Below are 18737 nucleotides of genomic sequence, written 5' to 3' on the forward strand. Positions count from 1 at the left end.
GTCGTCTGAATGATTGTGATGAATGTTTGACGGTATAAATAAACGTTATAGTACAAATACGTACTTTAAACTGAGCTTGTAAAAGTGTTTATTGTGATTGCTAAAACAAGAGCGCTAACATTTCATCAGTTGGAAGCTAATGAGCTAGATAGCCAATGCTAGTCACAGACGCATTTTACTTAATGTTTTGCCTAATAGAAAATGCTGATGTCTTGGGTAGTAAATAAGTGTAAAAACAAAGTAAAAACAAGTGTCTAAAAGAAGTAACAGGATGGTGGATTGGTGTTGACTAATCCACCGTCATTAAAACTCAATGTAGATTGATGCAACTCTTCTACCTGTTCGTTTGTTAGTTTTTTAATGTTAGCATGACAGTTAGCATTTAGCTCAGAGAAACCTGTAGTATCACAATCATTGCTTACCACAAATTACATCTCTACTCATAATATCTTTATTAATTTTTAAACACAAAATTCAAGCACATGAAATCAAGACCACAAAGTAGCATTTGTCTAAATTTGAGATGTTAATAGTATTTCTGAATTATTACCATCTCATGTAAGTCTCTACAAATTGACACTTGTTCACATGTATATATATATTACAACATGGCTGAGAGATGAAACACCTTGAGTACGGTTGCAGAGGGTGACTAGAAGAAAAGTCACTGAAATGTACTAAAGTATTTGAAATTTCTGGATAAGTTGCTTAAGAATTGCAAAAACACAATTAATGCGTTAATAAATAAAAACACATCTATGGAAACAAAGACTGGCATGCAAAGAAGCTGCTAAGTTACTTGGGAACAACTAATGCAAGCTGCGGCTACATACAGTACATCAGGCATTTCATGAGGCCACTCCTGATAGCATTTGGCAAAAACACAAACTCTGTACAGAACAAGAATATACGTACAAATTCTTTTATACAATAAAAATATTAAGTGAAACTGGAGGACATGGATCCATTTGTGTGCCATCTTTTCGCCTCGCAACTTAAGAGGATATAGGCCGTCCATTTTAATGTCCTTAACTATATCCTTGTCCTCCCGCTCGGAAGAGAATGTCGGAGGGGGATCAGATGTGTCGATGCTGACCTCAAACCGTCGGTACAACTGCACCGATGGACTGTCTCCAGTAATGTAAGTCTTTTTATCAGCCAATCAGTGTCAGGTTGCAGCAGTCACAGCGTCTGTTTTGTCTCCGGGCTCAGCTGTCAGATCTCTGTCAGTATGATCTTGTAGGAGTCTGCGTAGCTCTCGATGCTCAGGATGAAGGTGTCTTCATTGGAGTAATGCTCGATGATGTTATCGTCCATGTTCACAAGGATACTGACAGAAAAAAAAATGAATAAATTGAATACACGACAGTTCAAAGGCAGCAACATTTTTTTTTTCTAAAGTTTTCCTCACTCACCCTTTTTTACTTTTCTTGTACACTTTGGCTATCCTGTCCGTGGGCACACCATACTTCTCTGATATCTGCCGATGACAAATGGAAGCAGTTTGTGAACAGGTGCTCTGCTGGGAAAACTAATTGTGACATTGCTCTCTCATGTGCAAACAGAGACGCATCACTCACAGCATCCATCAGGCCCCTGAGCGTGGGAGACTTCAGCATCAGGGCGTCAAACACCTCGTCCGTCTCCTTCCTTACATACAGCAGCACTGCAGGCAGGGGGAAGGAGAACATTTACCTTCAGGTTATGTAATCAGAGTGCAGTATAGTACAGGTAATACCGCAGCGCACTGAGTCATCAACCGTATTAAAAAACATTTTATGGATAAATCATTTAATAGATATAACCTTGGGTTGTTTTTTTTATATAGTCTGATTAATTTATTATAAATCAGACAAATACTGAAAATTAACAATGCAGCTCATTATGAGCCAGTGGAATAAGGGAGAACAGTTTTATGTGATACGGTTTACGTGGTCAAGAATGTACTCAGAAAATGGGAATTCAAACATATATGAGGCTCCAGAACAGTTATGAAATGGACGAATGGGGAGATTTTTCTGTCCTAAGACGTGGAACATTACCAAAATAGTGATAATAATAATAATAATTGAATGATTTTGAACTGTGAATTAACATCAAAGGTTCTCTCTTGGTATTAACTGGATTTAAAAGCACACATTTTTCTTTGCCCTTATCACTGGACTGGATCATTTTCTTGAAGATCCCCAAAGAAAATCCCGCAGAAGGCGAAGGAGGCGGCCATCTTGTACCTCTCTTGTGTGTCTCCTCTTTGATCTGCTTGTGAGGCGACGGACACAGGTCTTCATCCGACGGCCTGAACATCCTCTTCACCAGCACGCTCCTGAAATCACACCAACACGTCGCGGTCAGCTTCTGTTTGCACTGTGGCGACAGGCTCTTCCTCTGCGTGAGGCTGGACGCGCTCTCATTTGCATACAGATTTTTGTATGACCGGAGGTAAGTGAAAACACTCGTTTCCTGTCAATGCACACTCACCCTTCTCTCTCAATCTCCTCTGTGTTGAAGGCAAACACCTGGGAAGGAAGCATTGATAAAATGATTAAGCTTCACGCCCAAATAAATACATTAAGTGTATATAAAATAATAAATTCTTGTTGGAGGTCACACACAAGGTTGTAGTATAGGAACAAGTTGCGACAGTGTAAAATTACTCTGATGAGCAATATATTATTAGATATGAAATCATTTGATCGTTAATAATGATGCATTAATGAGTAAACAACAGTCACAGCCTCTGAGGTGTTCTTCAAAAGAAGCAGAAAATGTAATGAATGAAAACACTTTAGATCGAGCTGCTGAAAGTAGGTTAAAACCAGAAAAACCGGAGCTCCAATTTCATCTTTCAGCGGACGAGTTGATAGCAAACAGGTTTGGTTAAATAGAAGAATGTAGGTGGAGTGGATCTACCTGTCCGGCTCTCTGCAAGTTGCCAAAGTGAACGTCTGGGATGAAGAGGACGGGCTGCGCCTCCAAGTCGGTCATGGTCTTGAAATAGGTGGTGTCTGACTTTTTGGCGGGAGTTATCACCCCTACACCTCCATCCTTCCCTGGACGCAAAACAGAGAGGAGGAGGAAAGCCTTTGTGAATAATTCATAAATCATAACAGTTGTTTACTGCGAGGTGAGAAATATTCAACCTTTATAAGTAAACACAGGCTTTTCTACATGTCTAGCTTTCAAATTGCACAATTTTGTCAATTTTTGTTCAAAACAAAACAAAACAATTTTTCAAACCTTTTGACTTCTTGCGGTACAGCTTTCTCTCTTCGTCTCTTATTTTCCTCTCTGCTCCCTAAGAAAACAACAAAACAGACAAGCATTAGTTTGTGGAAATGGCACACACCTCAGAAAGGATTTTCCACCAGTAAAACAGATGATGTGTGTCGAGGTGTGTGTTTGAGAATTACTATGCACTGTCCACTAGAGGGAGGACTGATGTCATGATTTAAAATGCTTTTACAGAGACACACACTTCTCTGTTTCACACTCTTGTGAAACAGCCTCAGCATTTTCACTAGTAACACTCAGCAGCATTAAAACAAGAGCTTTTGCAGTAAAGAGTTTGATGCATTTTTTTAAAGTTATTTTTCCTGGTAGTTCACAGTCAAATGAATGAATCAAAAAAAATAATCATCAGAGCACACACAAGAACTGAAATTCAACAAGGTTAAAACTGTGATGATAAACTGAAGGTAACTGTCTCACTTATGACAGAAACCTCTAATCTTAAGGTGGATATAGAGTAGTACGATATGCCAAGAGAAGAAAATCCTAATAAACTTTATGAATCCCATCTTATCTTGATTATCACTTTTTATATAACCTTGCAGCTTTTACAAGGCTAAACATCCTTGTCCCATTTTTTTTTTTCTCACAGAAACATGTCCAGCTGAAGATAAGTACTGGTTTGTTTCTGTCTTAATTACAGTGTGCAATTCTCCTGTGGAACCGTATGTTAGCAGCCAAACTGCTAATTGCTGTTGCCAACTCAGTTTAATTGCTGTATCAGTCACTTCACATTGAAAATCGCCTTTGGCTACAACATATATATATATATATATATATATATATATAATGTACCACATTCGTCAGTTGTACCACACCCTGGTATCTTCAAAGCTCTTTGGTAATTGCGCAGCTAGCAGCAGGATCACTGCCCAGAGTTAGCTATTAGTATTTTAGCATTGCTGGGGTATGTGTCATAATCCTTTCAATGAATGACCTCCACATTTTTTTTTTTTTTTGACATTTTGTTGCTTTTGCAAAAGCATTAAAAGAGACGCTTTTCCAAAGTTAAGTCACCACCAAGCGCCAACCTCCAGGCCCAAAGCTGCAGTTCCTCAAATGGCCACTTGAGGCTGGTTCCATCCAGAGCTGTTTATAAACCAACTAGACCAGGGGGCGGCAACCCGCGGCTCCGGAGCCGCATGCGGCTCTTTCGTTCCTCTGTTGCGGCTCTCTGCGGCGAGCGGTGCGGAGCAAGGACGCTGATCAAAGCCGTTCACTTTTTTTTTACGCTAACTGCCTCGGAATAGCGGCAACTAGTCACTCATCAGTGAACGAGCGAGAGCTGCACAACAACTGAATGACACTGAATGCCACATTACACTCGCCGTTGTAACATCAAACAACCAAAAAACACTGAGCTCCCACAGTGCATTGCAGCACATTTACTAGTTGCTATCGAGTATTTAATTCAAATGTATTTTTATTTTAGTGCGTTAGTTTTTTAAATATAATTCTAAATTTGAATTGATGGTGATCTTTTAACATTAAAACAAAATGTATTTAATTTTTTGTCGCTCAAAATATACGTCACAACTGCCGACGTGCGACACCCTCCATATTTATTGGACTTTTCGACCCCAGGTAAGCCAACCATGGATAAATCCCTGTTATGTTACATAAATGCAATTTCGTTTTCTCTGTAGCAGTTATTTCATTTCATAAATGCAACACCCTATAGGCCTAGCATCGAGGTAAAAACGATATATGCAGTGTTATCTTCATTTTAGATGTCAAAGGGGTTTTGTGGCTCCCAGTGTTTTCTTTTCTGTGGGAAACGGATCCAAATGACTCTTTGAGTGTTACAGGTTACCGACCCTTCAACTAGGCAATGGACCATCTGAGCGATCCCGCTGTCCTGATTGGTTCTGAGCGGGTCACGTGTTTCCTGGCTGCCATGTTAGCTACATCTGACCCATATTCACCCATAGAGAAGTGGCAACAACAGAGAATACAATTGGATTGTAAGTTAAAATATGCCACAGTGCTACGGCTGCAGCGCAGGACCGGGAAAACAACGTTTCCTCAAGTGGAAAAAAACAGAGAAAGGGGAGACTGAGGAGAAGGTAAACACAGCTCTGTGACTGATGGTGGTGATTGGACTACAAAGCATTTTACAGGCTCAATTAAGATATTGCAAGTAAGAAGACGCTGGGTTATTTAAGTTAGGGCCTTTTACATATTGACAAACGTTGGTAATAGCATTTATTGGCCCGTTAATGGTGAAAATAAGACATTTATTTCGACATAGCACATCCACCCTATAGGCTTACACTGTAGAATCTTCCCTCTGATGTATCTAAGGTGGCGCCCATGATTTGACTTGGCCAGACTCTCTGTAATATACGTCTCTGGCTCCATCTTTACGCATGGTTAGCAAAGGACTATGGAACTGTTTTCCTATAACGGATTATTTTCCTAAATCCTCATTATCAAGTTAAGATCAGCAGGTTAAGAGGTTTCTGTAATATGGACGTAGAATTGGTCACCTTGTCACAGAAGACCTTGATCTGTGAGTAGGCCCTGTGCAGAGGCTTGTTGCTGCGGTTGTTGTAGCTGTACGTGTCGATCTGGATCATCAGAGGAAGACCCTTCACGCCCTTCTGAGAGGAGAAGTCTGTGCTCAGGCAGTTGACTGTGATGAAGATCTTCCGGGGGGAGGGAGGGAGAGGAGAGGTTAAAACACTTTTAACATTTTAACTATAAATATAAAACGGATAAAATAACCTGCGTGCGTTTTGATATTTTTCTATCAGAAGCATTTTCACTTGCGGGTGCTTCACTCCTGCCCAGACATTCTCCCGCTGTCGCCTGTTTTTATCAGTTTTCTAAGCAACACAGACACAATCAAATTCTTTTCAGCTCTGTTGTGTTTGCTGGGCAACAGGGGTTTTCACAAACCTCGGGAGATAAAAAAAAAAATAAAAAATCAAAGCTACACACTGTAAGTGCAGATAAATAGGAAACTGTTATTTTCTTTCCCTCTGGGTGTTTCAGTCCTTGTTCTTCAGGCCGAAACGCGTCACCATCAATCTTCGGGTTTTGTTGTTCACGCGATCAAACTCGTACAACAAAAGCAGTGCAGGTTGGTCATTAACCTGAACCATAAAAACTCCATTAGCTGCAGCAGCCGCGAGCAAAGCCTCGTTTCTCTTAACTCGTAAAGAAGGGAAACTCTACGAGTAGTGACTCAGCTTCGTTCTTCTCTGTGACGGATCCTCTTCTGTTTGTGCAGTTTCTGTCTCACTTTAATTGATCGCTTTTTTTGATTTCTGTGCACTTAAAATTATGAATGAATTAAACACCTTGGATCACCGTTTCTCACATGTTTGTGCTACCTTCATCGAGACAACGCGCTTCAATTTATCTTCAAATACCTCAGACAACTTATCTAATTTCATGGCATCTGGGAAGATTATCTCCCAACAAACATGTTTATGTTTACTGTTTATGGATACCAGTTCTTAATATTTTCATACCGTTGGATGCCGGCATACATAGATATTCATAACATATTTTCTTGACGTGCTTTAGAAAGCTTTATGAGACGAACCCTCGATGTTCACCGACTGAAGAAGACTTGATCTCTGGCAGATTCAGAGTCAGAAAAATGTCAATAAACTGGTCGTATGTATTTATTTTTGCATTCCTGCAACTGGAAGATCTCTTCTAAATGCGACTTCACTTTGTCTGTTACACACGGCTTGAATAATCTGAATATCAGACTAAAATGCTCCAACGTTTTTTCAAAATGCCAAGGACCCCCAAACTGAAGGAGAGGTTGAGCATGGACCACCTACCTACTACGTGTGTCCTACATTGAAGTTAGTGCTATTTATACATTATTATTATCATTTTATTATCATTCAAACACGTGTGACAGTTAAGTGGCCATGCAACTGCTGTAAGCATAAACATACCTAACTGGTACATGTACTGTACATATGCACCTGCTTATATTTCACCTGGGGGCTGAACAGGCTCTCGGCCAATAGCGGGGAACCTGACGGAGTCGGTGTATAATATGCGGCCTCGTGATTGGCTCAAGAGCGATAGGGGTGGGGCCTATTGTGTACAGGAAGCTTTGATTGACAGGTCTGGCCAGTGTGGCGCTCTGTGTGAAACGGCTGTGCTGTTGTGACAGCTCCTTTATCGCTGAATGAGTGAAGTGCTGACTGAAAGATAACGCCTCCATTTATCCCTTTACTAAAATATGTTGGATTCATGTTAATGCGACCCCCCTGCAGTATATAGTAAACTACAGGAGGAGTGAAAGAGCAGACATTTACATAAAATATAAGAGTTGTCTGGGTCTTTTTATGTTTTCATCTTATCCTCACTAGGGTCGCGGGGGTTGCTGGAGCCTATCCCAGCTGTCACTGGGCAAGAGGCCAACGCAGAGACGACAACAACCATTCGCACTCACACCTGTGGGCAATTTAGAATCACCAATTAACCTAACGAGCATGTCTTTGGAGGGTGGGAGGAAGAAAGGCCCGAGCCGGACTTGTTGCTGGGAGGAATCCGCTCTAACCACAGAGCAGCACTGCTGCCCCGTTTTATATTCTCTTTCCGCGGAAAGCCATTTTATGGTTTGATCTAGCATCTGCTCAGGTGTATAATCATTTTATAGGTATAGATTGCTTTCTCGGGAGTAGTGCGGCGTTGTTCCTGCGTGCCACAAGACACGGTACAGGCATTCAAAAGTTTATTCTGGATGTGAGAAATTAAAAAGTTATCATTATAATCATCGTTCGTCTACCTGAGCCATACACCTGCTTCGGCGCTTCAATGGACATATTCAGACCCGACAGACACACAGATTAAGAGAGTGATAGAATGAAAAAGAGGGAGAGGTGTACAGAGAGTGTCAATATTGGCCCAGAGAAGTGTGCTTGGATTTCTTCCAGCAAGGTCTTTGTCCCTGGGCTGCTATGACAATGAAGGAGCCACATAACACGCACACACACACACACACGGAGTGATTCACACACCGAGTCACTCATGTTCACACAGAAATGAGGGCAAAACAAACAACAGAGGGTGGGGACAGGGACCGGTGTGTGTTGGGCCTCGGGGGCACTCTGGAGTTCAAACACCGACGGGGTTGCGTTTAAGGAGTGGCCGCGAAGGAGTGGGCTTCACAAAGAGGACAAACAGAGCAGAAGAACGCGACACTGCCCATCAGCTTTATGACCGACAGTCGACTGCACACAAGTTGAAGTGAAGGAACGTCTCCCCGGCTTCACTTTTTATGATTTTTTTTATTTATTTAATTTTTTAGGCGATTGTGAAAAGTTTGCGTCACACTCGAGAGCCGGTTGAAATGAGTGCATTTGTTTGCCAACACCTGAATCAGCACAAAACAAAAACCTGTCCCGCTGCTTTTCCACATTTACAACACGCCTCCAGCGAGAGTAAATATAGTAGACCGGTTTCTGGGAAAATTACACTGACATTTATTTCCTGTACTGTAATATTAGAGCTTTGTACCTTGGCCTCTTCGTTCACGTCCCAGGTGAAGGAGATGGCGTTGTAGGCGATTTCTTCGATGTTGCCGATCGTGTTGAAGCTCTCCTTGTAATCAGCTGTGAGGACAGACGAGGACACGGTTCATTTATTCAGGCGAGGCATTATTTCCAACGCCCGCCCCGAGATCTGCCCCAGACGTCAGACCCCGACTCTGAAAACTCCAGTACGAATTGGTCAATAAAAAGTCACAAGCAGGTAGCTATTGTTTGTTAAGATAAGCAATCAAATGGCACGCTTCAATTCTATAAGATAAAGCTTTTATCTGCTTGAGCAAACAAACTCTCAGGCTTCAAAGGCTGCGGTAGGAAACACAGAAGGCTATTTGGCTCGGAGGACCGAATTAAAAGCCAGTCAGATGAGCCTATTGTTGACCCGAGACGGCAAACGGGAGGGAGTCTGAAAACACGAGCGGACGTACACCAGCGAGATTTACTTTCTCTTTATTTCATTGTCTAGTATTTTCATGTGCTGCTGGAAAACACAAAAGATGGAAAGCGGGGCTGATTTTGAGGGGCTTCTTCCGTTTTTAGAGGCGGTGTTTGTCAGTTTCCAAATAATTATCCTCGAGTCTGAAGGTTTTAAATCAATGACAATTTTATACGTTCCTTTTTGTAAAAGCTAAACTTACACAAGCGGTTATTGTCTCCGCAGACAATGACGCACATTCTTCTGCATCCTAGAGCTCCTGTTGCTCAAAAACAACTTAAAAACACACCGGTGAGCCTCAATATTCCCTCGTAACCATTAACACGAGCACAGTACATTTAGTTGAGTTAATTCTATGTATACGTATTAAATCACGTCTGGAGATGGTCCTAAAGATTTTGCAATTTAAAGCATTTTTGCAGACAAAACAACACAAATATGGCAGAAAAAAGAGAAAACGTTGGTGGTTCTTGTCTCTCTGGGATTGTCTGACAATATGAAACCCATAAACTGATCTGTATTTGACCGCGAGAAACGTTCGACTAGTCACATCCTTCCTTCCGTGACCTGCGACCTCCTCCATCATCCTAAACAGCCGTTGCAGCGACAGTTCCTGGTTCCTCGGCAGGTGCACAAAGCAGAAGGGCAGGTAGCGACGTGCCTATCTGCTAACATCCCCTCATTAAATAACCCCATTCAAATAATCCATTCTGTGAGGCGGCCCAGGGGCATGATGCATGCACCCCCCCCCCCCCCCCCCCCCCCCCTGCTATTCAAATCAGGTTTCTGGACATCTTCAAGTTACAGACCGCGTCCAGGGCGCCCATCTGGCTGCAGACGGGCGGAGTGTGGTCTGCCGTTTGACCTGCGGGGCTGAGCTCCGTCGCCGGACTGATTTTCCGCCGCGCACGATCCAATCCGACAATATGTCTTTACGTTTCAGAATGCAGATCCGTATCTGTGTGCGAGGGCATGTGTGACGGAAAAATATTCCAGCCCTCTGGGTCAAGCTGTTGATGCATGTTATCTACCCTGTATCTTTTTCACGCACGCCTACAAACACAGACTCGTCGCACTGGAGAATGCCAAACACAATGCCGAAGGGGTTCTATTGAAAAAAGATACGCTCGTATTTAAATAATGCACCAACAACCACTTGCAAAAATGCGTCTTACGTCCGAATGCTGTCAACACCGACAGTCTATTCTGCATGCTTCATGATGCATCTTGTTATTTTAATGCGAATTCGTAGCACAGGTCCTCACCCAACCCTTTAGAAAAAGTCTTTTACTTCTTACAAATTAAACTCTTGATTGTGGATTGATAGCACTGTAGTGTTTGTATGCTAAACGTGAAGTATATTTATTTAGCATAAAGCCTACAAAATAGAAACTACTGCCATCTGCCTCTGTCCTGAAGAAGTCAAAAAGGATGAAGAATGAACCGTCTTTCTTTTATGACGTTGACAACCCCAGATGTGAAGTAAAATCAGGGACCCATTGACATTCATCCTGGGGGGAACAATGACTAGTAAACGTCATGGTAATCCTTCCTATAATAGAATCGCTGCCGTGGTTAAAGAGGCAAGAAATCCAGCAGTTAAATTCTGTTCACTTGAATTCCTCTCATGATGCACAGGTCGGGACAAACTGTTCTGATTGGGATTTGTATGAATGTGAGATTTAAGACAAAGTTCCAAACTGGGCAAGAATTACTTCCAACAGACCAAGACCCATCCAGGTAACGGTGTGGCCAGCATTCCTCTCCGTGTCCCAACAAGCTGTGTGTAGATGCCTATATGTGTGTGTGGGTGTGTGAGTGTGTGTGTGTGTGAGTCTCCCATCAACCCCAAGTCTCCCACATACCTCTGAATCTCTGCCTGGCTTGCAGGCCCAAGCTTGTCAAACGCAAACCGCCTACAAGCTTCTCACACACACTCATTCAACAAGGCGTAGAGAAAGACAGTTCAAATTCAAATACGTCAACCGAAAACTGCCGGCGAGACACAAAGGCCCACAGCGTGAAGATCCCGACGCTTCGTATCGTTACATGTACACCCGTGGGAAATATCAAGAGAACGAAAGTAGTTTTTTCAAATTCATATTCAGCTCAATCTCCCAGGCAATGTCGAGGGGATTAGAGGATTTATGCTGTGTGTCCCCGTAACACCTAGACATTAAGAGACTCAGGTGTGTGTTTGTGTGCGTAGGGTAGGTGATGGTGGGCAGCCACAAGCAGATTGTTGGGTGGAGACGTGTTTTGCTCTCTGTTTGCTAACGCTCGGTTTATTAGCTAAGCGCATTCCAACATTTACAGCAACATCATTCTGTCATCTCATCTTTTGGTTTTTGTGTTTTCATTGAATGGCTCAATGGTTAGAAGAAGAAGAAGGCAATAAAGAAGAAGAAAAAGAAGAAGAAGAAAAGCCCTACCGATATCAAGGACTCGCTGTTTGGCCGTGTGCTGCCGAGAGTGCCAGTACTTCCAGTATTTTAGCTGCTCGTCTCGGTTCTTGTCCTCACTGAACACCACCATGATCACGCTCTGAGAAGAGAAACCAAATAGGAAAAATGTCATGATCTGTCTCAAACAAGATGATCTGACTGAGTTTTGAGGATTAAAACCTAACCATTGAATTACAGCTTGGATCTGACATTGACATCCTCTTACGAACTATTTTGTATACTGTAGGGACTGTGTTACCAAACTGCGGCTTTGCACATTGAGCAGATATGTAGCACATAAAATAAGCATCCATTCGGAGTCAGATGTCAGGTCTAATATTTACTCTTCTTCAGTTTCTAGTTTCAAATGACTCCTGTGCGGAATATCTGCCTCCTTTTGCTGCTAAATGTCCCACTGTCATAGCTGTGTCTATCTGCCACTTGGTGTTTCTTTAGTTTGCCAGAGGGAGAGAAAAAAAAAAAACGTCAGCAAACAACAACAGTAAAAGTTACGGTAATGACTGTAATGTGTTGGTGCTGAGTAATAAAGTAAATAGATCTTGGTTTGTTACCGTTTCTTTTTTAAAAAACAAAAATAACCAAAAGGAAAAACGTTCTTTTCAACTCTTGTTTTTAGGGGTCCTCGACACATGAGTACGAGCATTTTCAGCTTCTAGCTGCACGCACTCTGCTAGCGGGGGAGGGGCAATGTATGGGCTGCACGGGTCTCGAACAGCAGAGGGCTGCCTGTGGATACGCCTGTCTGTAAATCTCTACCTCTCTCTCTCTCTCTCTCTCCTGCATATATATATATATATAAAAATGTATCTGTGAATGCACGTGTATCGGCCGATACCGATACCAGTAAAATAACAGAAATATCGGCCCGATATATCGTCGATCTCTAGAATATCGAATTAAGTATAAAAGATCATCTGAGGTTGCGAAATAGCAGGAAGGCTAATGAGGCGGAGGTCAAACGACAAATAGAAATACATGACGTGGACATGATCCGCTCACCCGGACTTTACTGATGGGGTGACGGAGGCGCTTGTTGGCGCTGAGCTCGTTTAGAGTCACGCCGTAGAACTGGCCTTTGTTCAGGTAGGTCATCGGTCCCTCACCCTGCTTCTGACGCAGTGAGCGCGAGGCATCCAACGTGTACTGGAAAGTGTCACTATACACACACACACAAAAAAAAACATGTGATTAGAAATAACAAAGTATGATGAGGGAACAACAACTGAGAACCAAGTCCTATAGTAAAGTTCATATTGAATTCCTTTCGAGATCACTTCCTGAATACGAACACAATAACGTACATTATTCTGTATAAACAAGTGGGCCATAAAATTCTGAGTGACTTACACTCCATCCTGGTGAAATAAGAAGTCATCTGTAGCCAGAGAGGAAGGTGAGTGGTACTTCTGTTGAAAATTAAAAGAAAACATAACAGAAAGAGGAAACTATGGCAAATTCATATAGTTTCAGAGGAACTGTTAAAACAATGCTCCAAATGAGAAAAAATATAACAACTTTTCATAGTATTTTTGCATTGTAGATACAAACCAGCAACAGTATGACAGGCTCAAGACAACAAGGAGCATGTTTTTGTAGATTAAAGCAGTCGTAAGCAAAGGGTCGAACTTTTTTCCCCTTAAAATATATTAAACTGTGATTTCTGTGATGAAATCTGTGGCCTCCTCACCCCGTCTCTCTCCTCTTCATACGGGCTGTCAGGTGGACTCTGCTGATCTTCCTTTACGTATGAGTTGTGACTGGTGGTGGTCACCTCGTACGGACTCTGTTCGTAGATCACCCTCGCCGGCTCCTCACCCTCCATCCTGAAAGAGTGAAGACCCTGTCCCGGGATGAACACGGGCGCGTACACTTCAGCCTTCACCACGGCCACGGCCGATGAGCCTCCGTCCACTGGCGCCGACCCGACTGCCGTTGAGTTGCTGTACTGCTCCCGTTTGGTCTCCTGGTGCTCTGTGTTCAGTGACAGGTTGACGGGAACGGACTTGAGGACCTGAACGCGGTTGTCCACGGTCTCCACCTCGTTTTGGCTGCTGGGGTTGCATTGTAACATAGATCTGAGCAAAAACAAGGATTAATCAAGATCTGGAATTTATTCTTCTGGGAAAACCACTGAGCACAGCTAAAATTAACTATTACGCAGTGAGATGATTGGTCTAGAAACAGACACCGATCAAAGATGTCTCTGCAGCCTCAACCAACAATTACTTACAACTGACTTACAAATGAGCTCTTGGGTAATTGGCAAAAATATGATTCATAAGGTTGTAGTGGCCTTGACCTTTGACCACCATGTAATTTTAATCAAGTCATCCTTGTGTCAAAGTGAATGACTCATTTTGACAAAGTCCATCACGATGGTGTTCACATTCAGTACGTTTACATGCATGTGAAAAAAACGAATTATTACCTTAATCCGACTTTAACTGGACAACTTAAGTGCATGTAAACATGCTACTCCAACTAAAATTGGAGTTCTCCTTATCTGATTAAGACACCCAGATAATGCGATTGGAAGTCGATTTTTCCCGGCATGTATATACCCTAATCGGGCTTTAACTGGATAACGCGTGTGTGCAGGCTCCACAACCACTGCGCTGGCTGTGACCCCTGAAGAAAAACATCCAAGAAGAAGAAGATAAACTGAGCTGGAAGAAGAACCACCTGAGGGATAGCGCATATCTTATCTGCAGCATAAGTAGCGCACACATTACGTATGTTAAAAAGATGTACTATTATCCATCTCGTTGTCGTTTGAAATGCAGGTCTGCTGTATCAGCAGCTGCATGAGTTGTTTATTACATAACATAAGAGGTCAACCTGGAAAGGGGGCCGTATTAACACGGTATTAACCTGCTAAAAAAACTAATATCGCCACCTAGTGTGGAGGAGGAAGACATGTTCCTGTCAGTTATTCGATTTTCTCCATTGCAAATTAACTGGAACAAGGACTGAATTCAGAAAGTCGAATTTTGAGCATAGCTCAATTAAGCTGTGCATTTAAACGCACTGATTGTCCTGAATGGACTGAACGTACATAAGGACAACCCCAAAAACGCATCGTGTCTGACTGACAACCGAGTGAGCAAAGGCACCAACACTGATATTCATATTAGTGGTAAAAGCAGGTCCAAATCACTGTTTTCCAAAATGCATTTTATCTATAGCTGCACTGTTTTGCTTGCACAAGGACATCTATGTACGCTCAAATACATCCACTAACACATAGGGGGCGGAAAATAAGCAAGAAAAGCCTCAACACACCAGCAAAGAAGAAAACTGAGCGTTAATATATCTGAATAAAAATGAGACAAGATGTAAAATTCTCGTCAGATATTCTTTTTTTGAAGAAGAAGAAGAAAAACTGTTTAATGCTCAACAACAAAACACGCATTATTTAGAAAAAAAGATACGGGTACTTAAAAGATAAATGTGCTTGTCAGTGATGGATTCACACACTACACATTTATTGGCCTAAGTCCAGGCTGCCTTTCATTTGGCTTCAAGCGAAACAACACTCAATCATCTGTGGCATTTGCACTCATTCATGCTGCTTTTCTCATGTCACCACGGTCTTAGTTACATAGTCATCGTGTGATAGAAATTGTGTTTCAGTTGTGATACTAAAGATTTAACTCCACATGCTGTGAAAAGGTCTGCTGGCAACCGCATGTTTAGCATTTTTTCACGGTGGTTCTGTCTGTACATGTGCAACCTTGAGTGAGAATTTACTGACCTCTTCTCCTGTTCCTCTGTAATCTCAACGACTTTAGGAACTGGAAGAAGCCTCTTTTCTTTAGGCACCTGGAGGGAACAAAGGAGGACGATGGCAAGACAGTGAGCAGCAACCTTTTTCTTCCAGTTTTTCATCTCTGACAAGGTTTCATAAGGACATGCAGTGTGATGGTCGCCTTTTTACGTCACTCTTTAGAGGAAATGTATTTTCCTGCACTGGTGCGTTTAGAAATGCTCGCAATCACTGTAGCATGAATGCATTTATTGGGCAAATATAAGGCTGTGTGTATGTTAAACAAAACTTTATTTGAGTCTGTTTCCAGTGAAAATGTCAGACAAAAACTAGTCAGTTCTGTTCTTCTTTGCTACAGAACATCAGACGTCTTTTGATTTTTAACCTTGTAGTAGTCGTAGAGCAGGCCCAGGGCGTTGGCGCTGTCCTCGTCCCCGTTGATGCTCATCATGGCCTTGGTAGCGGCCGTTAGCGGGTTCTCCAGATATGACCTCCATGCCTCGTCCTCGCTGGTGTAGGCCCGACGCACAGCAGGGAACGAGTTCTCGTTGGGGACCACCACCACCAGACGCTTACTGGGAGGGAGGCAAGAAAACATTTAGGTTTAAATAATCTGCTAAATGCTCGTTACTCATCTCGTTTTGACAGTTGCTACACTAAAACTAGATTGGCTCCTTTGTGTGTGTGTGTTTGTCTCTGCACTCTTTAGGCCCACTTAAGCTGAGATCACACACCAGTTAAACACCCCGGGTGTTGCCACAACATCTCTTTGAGCTCAGTCAATCACAGATGACGCTCTAATGTGTCAACCTCTACTTAGAAAATGTTGCCCAATGGAGCGTAACAGCATAATGTCGCGCCGTCATGGATAATATTCACTCATACAAGCTCATTATCCTTTCATGTTTAGTGGCCACGACCCATATCTCGTGCTATCAGGGAATTACGCCTCGTGGTCAGCATCATTATTATTATTATGATATCGGTGAAGTACGGAATGGATTTACAACAGGAAAAATTCATTAGTAATAACGATGAAATAATTGATACTGAACTGAAATTATGCTCCTGCTGTTTGACCCATCCATTCATTCACATAGTAGCGTGCACAGTTGGGGCAGTGGGCTACAACCTCGGGGTGGGGGGCACCCTTCAGCCCCAAGCTGCTCCTCTAACCACTGCTCCACAGCTCCCCCATTATGACATTTGCTAATATTGAGATGACAAATGTTCTAAGCACATTGGTCCCGCCTCTGATTTGTGACATTATGTTGATGAGAAAGTTCGGATGGAGCGCTACCACCACATCTGACTTAAACTTGCTTTATTGACATTCAACAAACACACCAACTGTGCATTTATTAAACAAAGTTTCGTCACCTTGGCTCACAGTGGAGTAGAGACATGATTTATCTAGAGTACACCTATTCACAGAATATAGTTCATTGTTTAGTTTTACTTCTGGATACGAGTTACTCCTTTAATAAATGATGCACATTTTCTTTGATTGATCCCCTTGGTCCCAGCTTCTCCATGGCAACCAGGGCATCAGGTGTAGAGGTATGAAAATGCCACAAGAGGAGGAGAAAACGAAGAAGAAGAAGAAGAAATTTCAGTGGTGTTTATGAATAGAGCGACGCTTCTGTGGCGGATTTGGCTGTCATATTAACGCTGTGGGTCAAAATAGTGACAGACACCTGGCGGAGGAAACGGCAGCACAGCAGAGGGACTGAAAGAAATCAACCGCACGCAGCCACATTTAAATACTAGTCGTTTTATATTTAAATATAGACATTTAAATGTATCATGGCACAATATTAATACATATAATAACAGTAAAAGTAATGCAATATTACAACAGTGTTTGTGTATTTGAAGTTAGTTTATGGCTCCATATAATCTTATTATTCTGATGTAAAACTCTCTTAGATAATAAATAACAATACCAATATAACTATAAAATTGAGTCAGTTATTATTTTATTATCTTTAAAATCCTGAGATTTTTATCTGCAAAGTCATGCTATTATTATTATTATTGGTAGTGGTGTTTATTAAAACAAAAATACTAATAAGTAAAATTGAATAAAACTGAACAAAGTTACAAAAAAAAAAAAGATCTCAAGTTTTAAGTATTTTCAAGAGACCAATCCTTCCTAGAAAATAACGTTACGTGCAACTAGCTATGGCTGCAGTTCAAGTGTTAATTTCTCATTAACAGTCCGTTAATAAAGGAGTTTCTATTGCTACACAACAACACATAAAGAAGGCCAATACGCTTCACAGCAGACCCGACACGCACTTTACGCACAACACATGGCAAATGTAATGCGACCAAGACGTAAAGCAACAGGCTCCCGTGTAAATCAGAGACACGGGAGAGTTTGCAAAAACCAATCCTTGCACTTTGGAGGAATTTCCATCAGTCAAAAATGGCGAATTCAGCCCTAATGAAATCCACAGCGCCCGGTTTGCTTGTCAACCTCGGGGCCTAAAAAGACTTAATATTTGTCAGAAATCATCCAAATGTCATGGAGCCGGCAAATGTAGCGCTTCAAATTCGTCCTGAACAAACCCGAGTTTAAAACGAATATTAGTTCAAAACAGCTAAAGAAAAACACTTGGAACAAGTTTCTCCCTTCATGTAGAAACCATCAAAGCACCTCTCCTCTGGCTCGATCACTTACTTGTCTGTCTCCTGTGACATATTTTGCTTCCTCTACGATCCTTCCTTGTGAAACTGGACTTTCAAGTCGGAGCAGGTAATAGAGTGAGCGAGTTGCCAGAAGTTGGGCTACAGGTAAGTCGACTTTTCTCGCCCCGCGTCTTTTCTCCCTGCCCCTCTCAGTGACTGTCTCTCCACCTGGCAGGTAAAGCGGCTTTTGTCCGCAGCAGCCAATCGCTCTGCTCGTCTTGTGTTCGGTTTGCACGTAGATTATGACAAACAACAACATATCCTGCTGCCATGCATTATAATATTTGCCTTGGCTCGCTTTAATGGCAGCGGGTCAACTTTGCCTGAAATTCTTTCACTGTAAAGGGGGAAAAAAAAAAAAAAGTGAATTGAGGGTGAGGGCGAGTCCTGGAGTCCTCGATTGGCTGCTCTCGAGCGGAGCCGGGCTCTGATTGGCTGAGGGGTCAGGTAGAGGCCCACCTCACCTGGGAGCAAACGAAAAGACGGTATAGAAGACACGGCGATGGGACAGAAACAGGGAAACGACTGTTTCGGTTTTAATGAACCTGCAGAGACAGAATAATTGA

General features: G+C 42.3%; 1 protein-coding gene across 1 annotated transcript; it reads right to left on the reverse strand.

Annotated features, from left to right (window-relative positions):
• Positions 1-428: 428 nt before the first annotated feature.
• On the reverse strand, positions 429-18514 carry grhl2b (grainyhead-like transcription factor 2b). Its single transcript, XM_047604858.1, has 16 exons — positions 18164-18514; positions 15863-16052; positions 15466-15533; positions 13399-13786; positions 13059-13117; positions 12711-12867; positions 11679-11790; positions 8782-8876; positions 5778-5936; positions 3238-3295; positions 2911-3050; positions 2479-2516; positions 2232-2323; positions 1581-1666; positions 1416-1480; positions 429-1330 (listed from the first exon to the last, which is right to left on the reverse strand). The coding sequence occupies exons 1-16, from the start codon at positions 18181-18183 to the stop codon at positions 1216-1218; spliced, it is 1842 nt and encodes a 613-aa protein (XP_047460814.1). The 5' UTR covers positions 18184-18514; the 3' UTR covers positions 429-1215.
• Positions 18515-18737: the final 223 nt, after the last annotated feature.

Source organism: Mugil cephalus, chromosome 14 (assembly GCF_022458985.1).
Source record: "Mugil cephalus isolate CIBA_MC_2020 chromosome 14, CIBA_Mcephalus_1.1, whole genome shotgun sequence".
Lineage (NCBI taxonomy): Eukaryota > Metazoa > Chordata > Actinopteri > Mugiliformes > Mugilidae > Mugil > Mugil cephalus.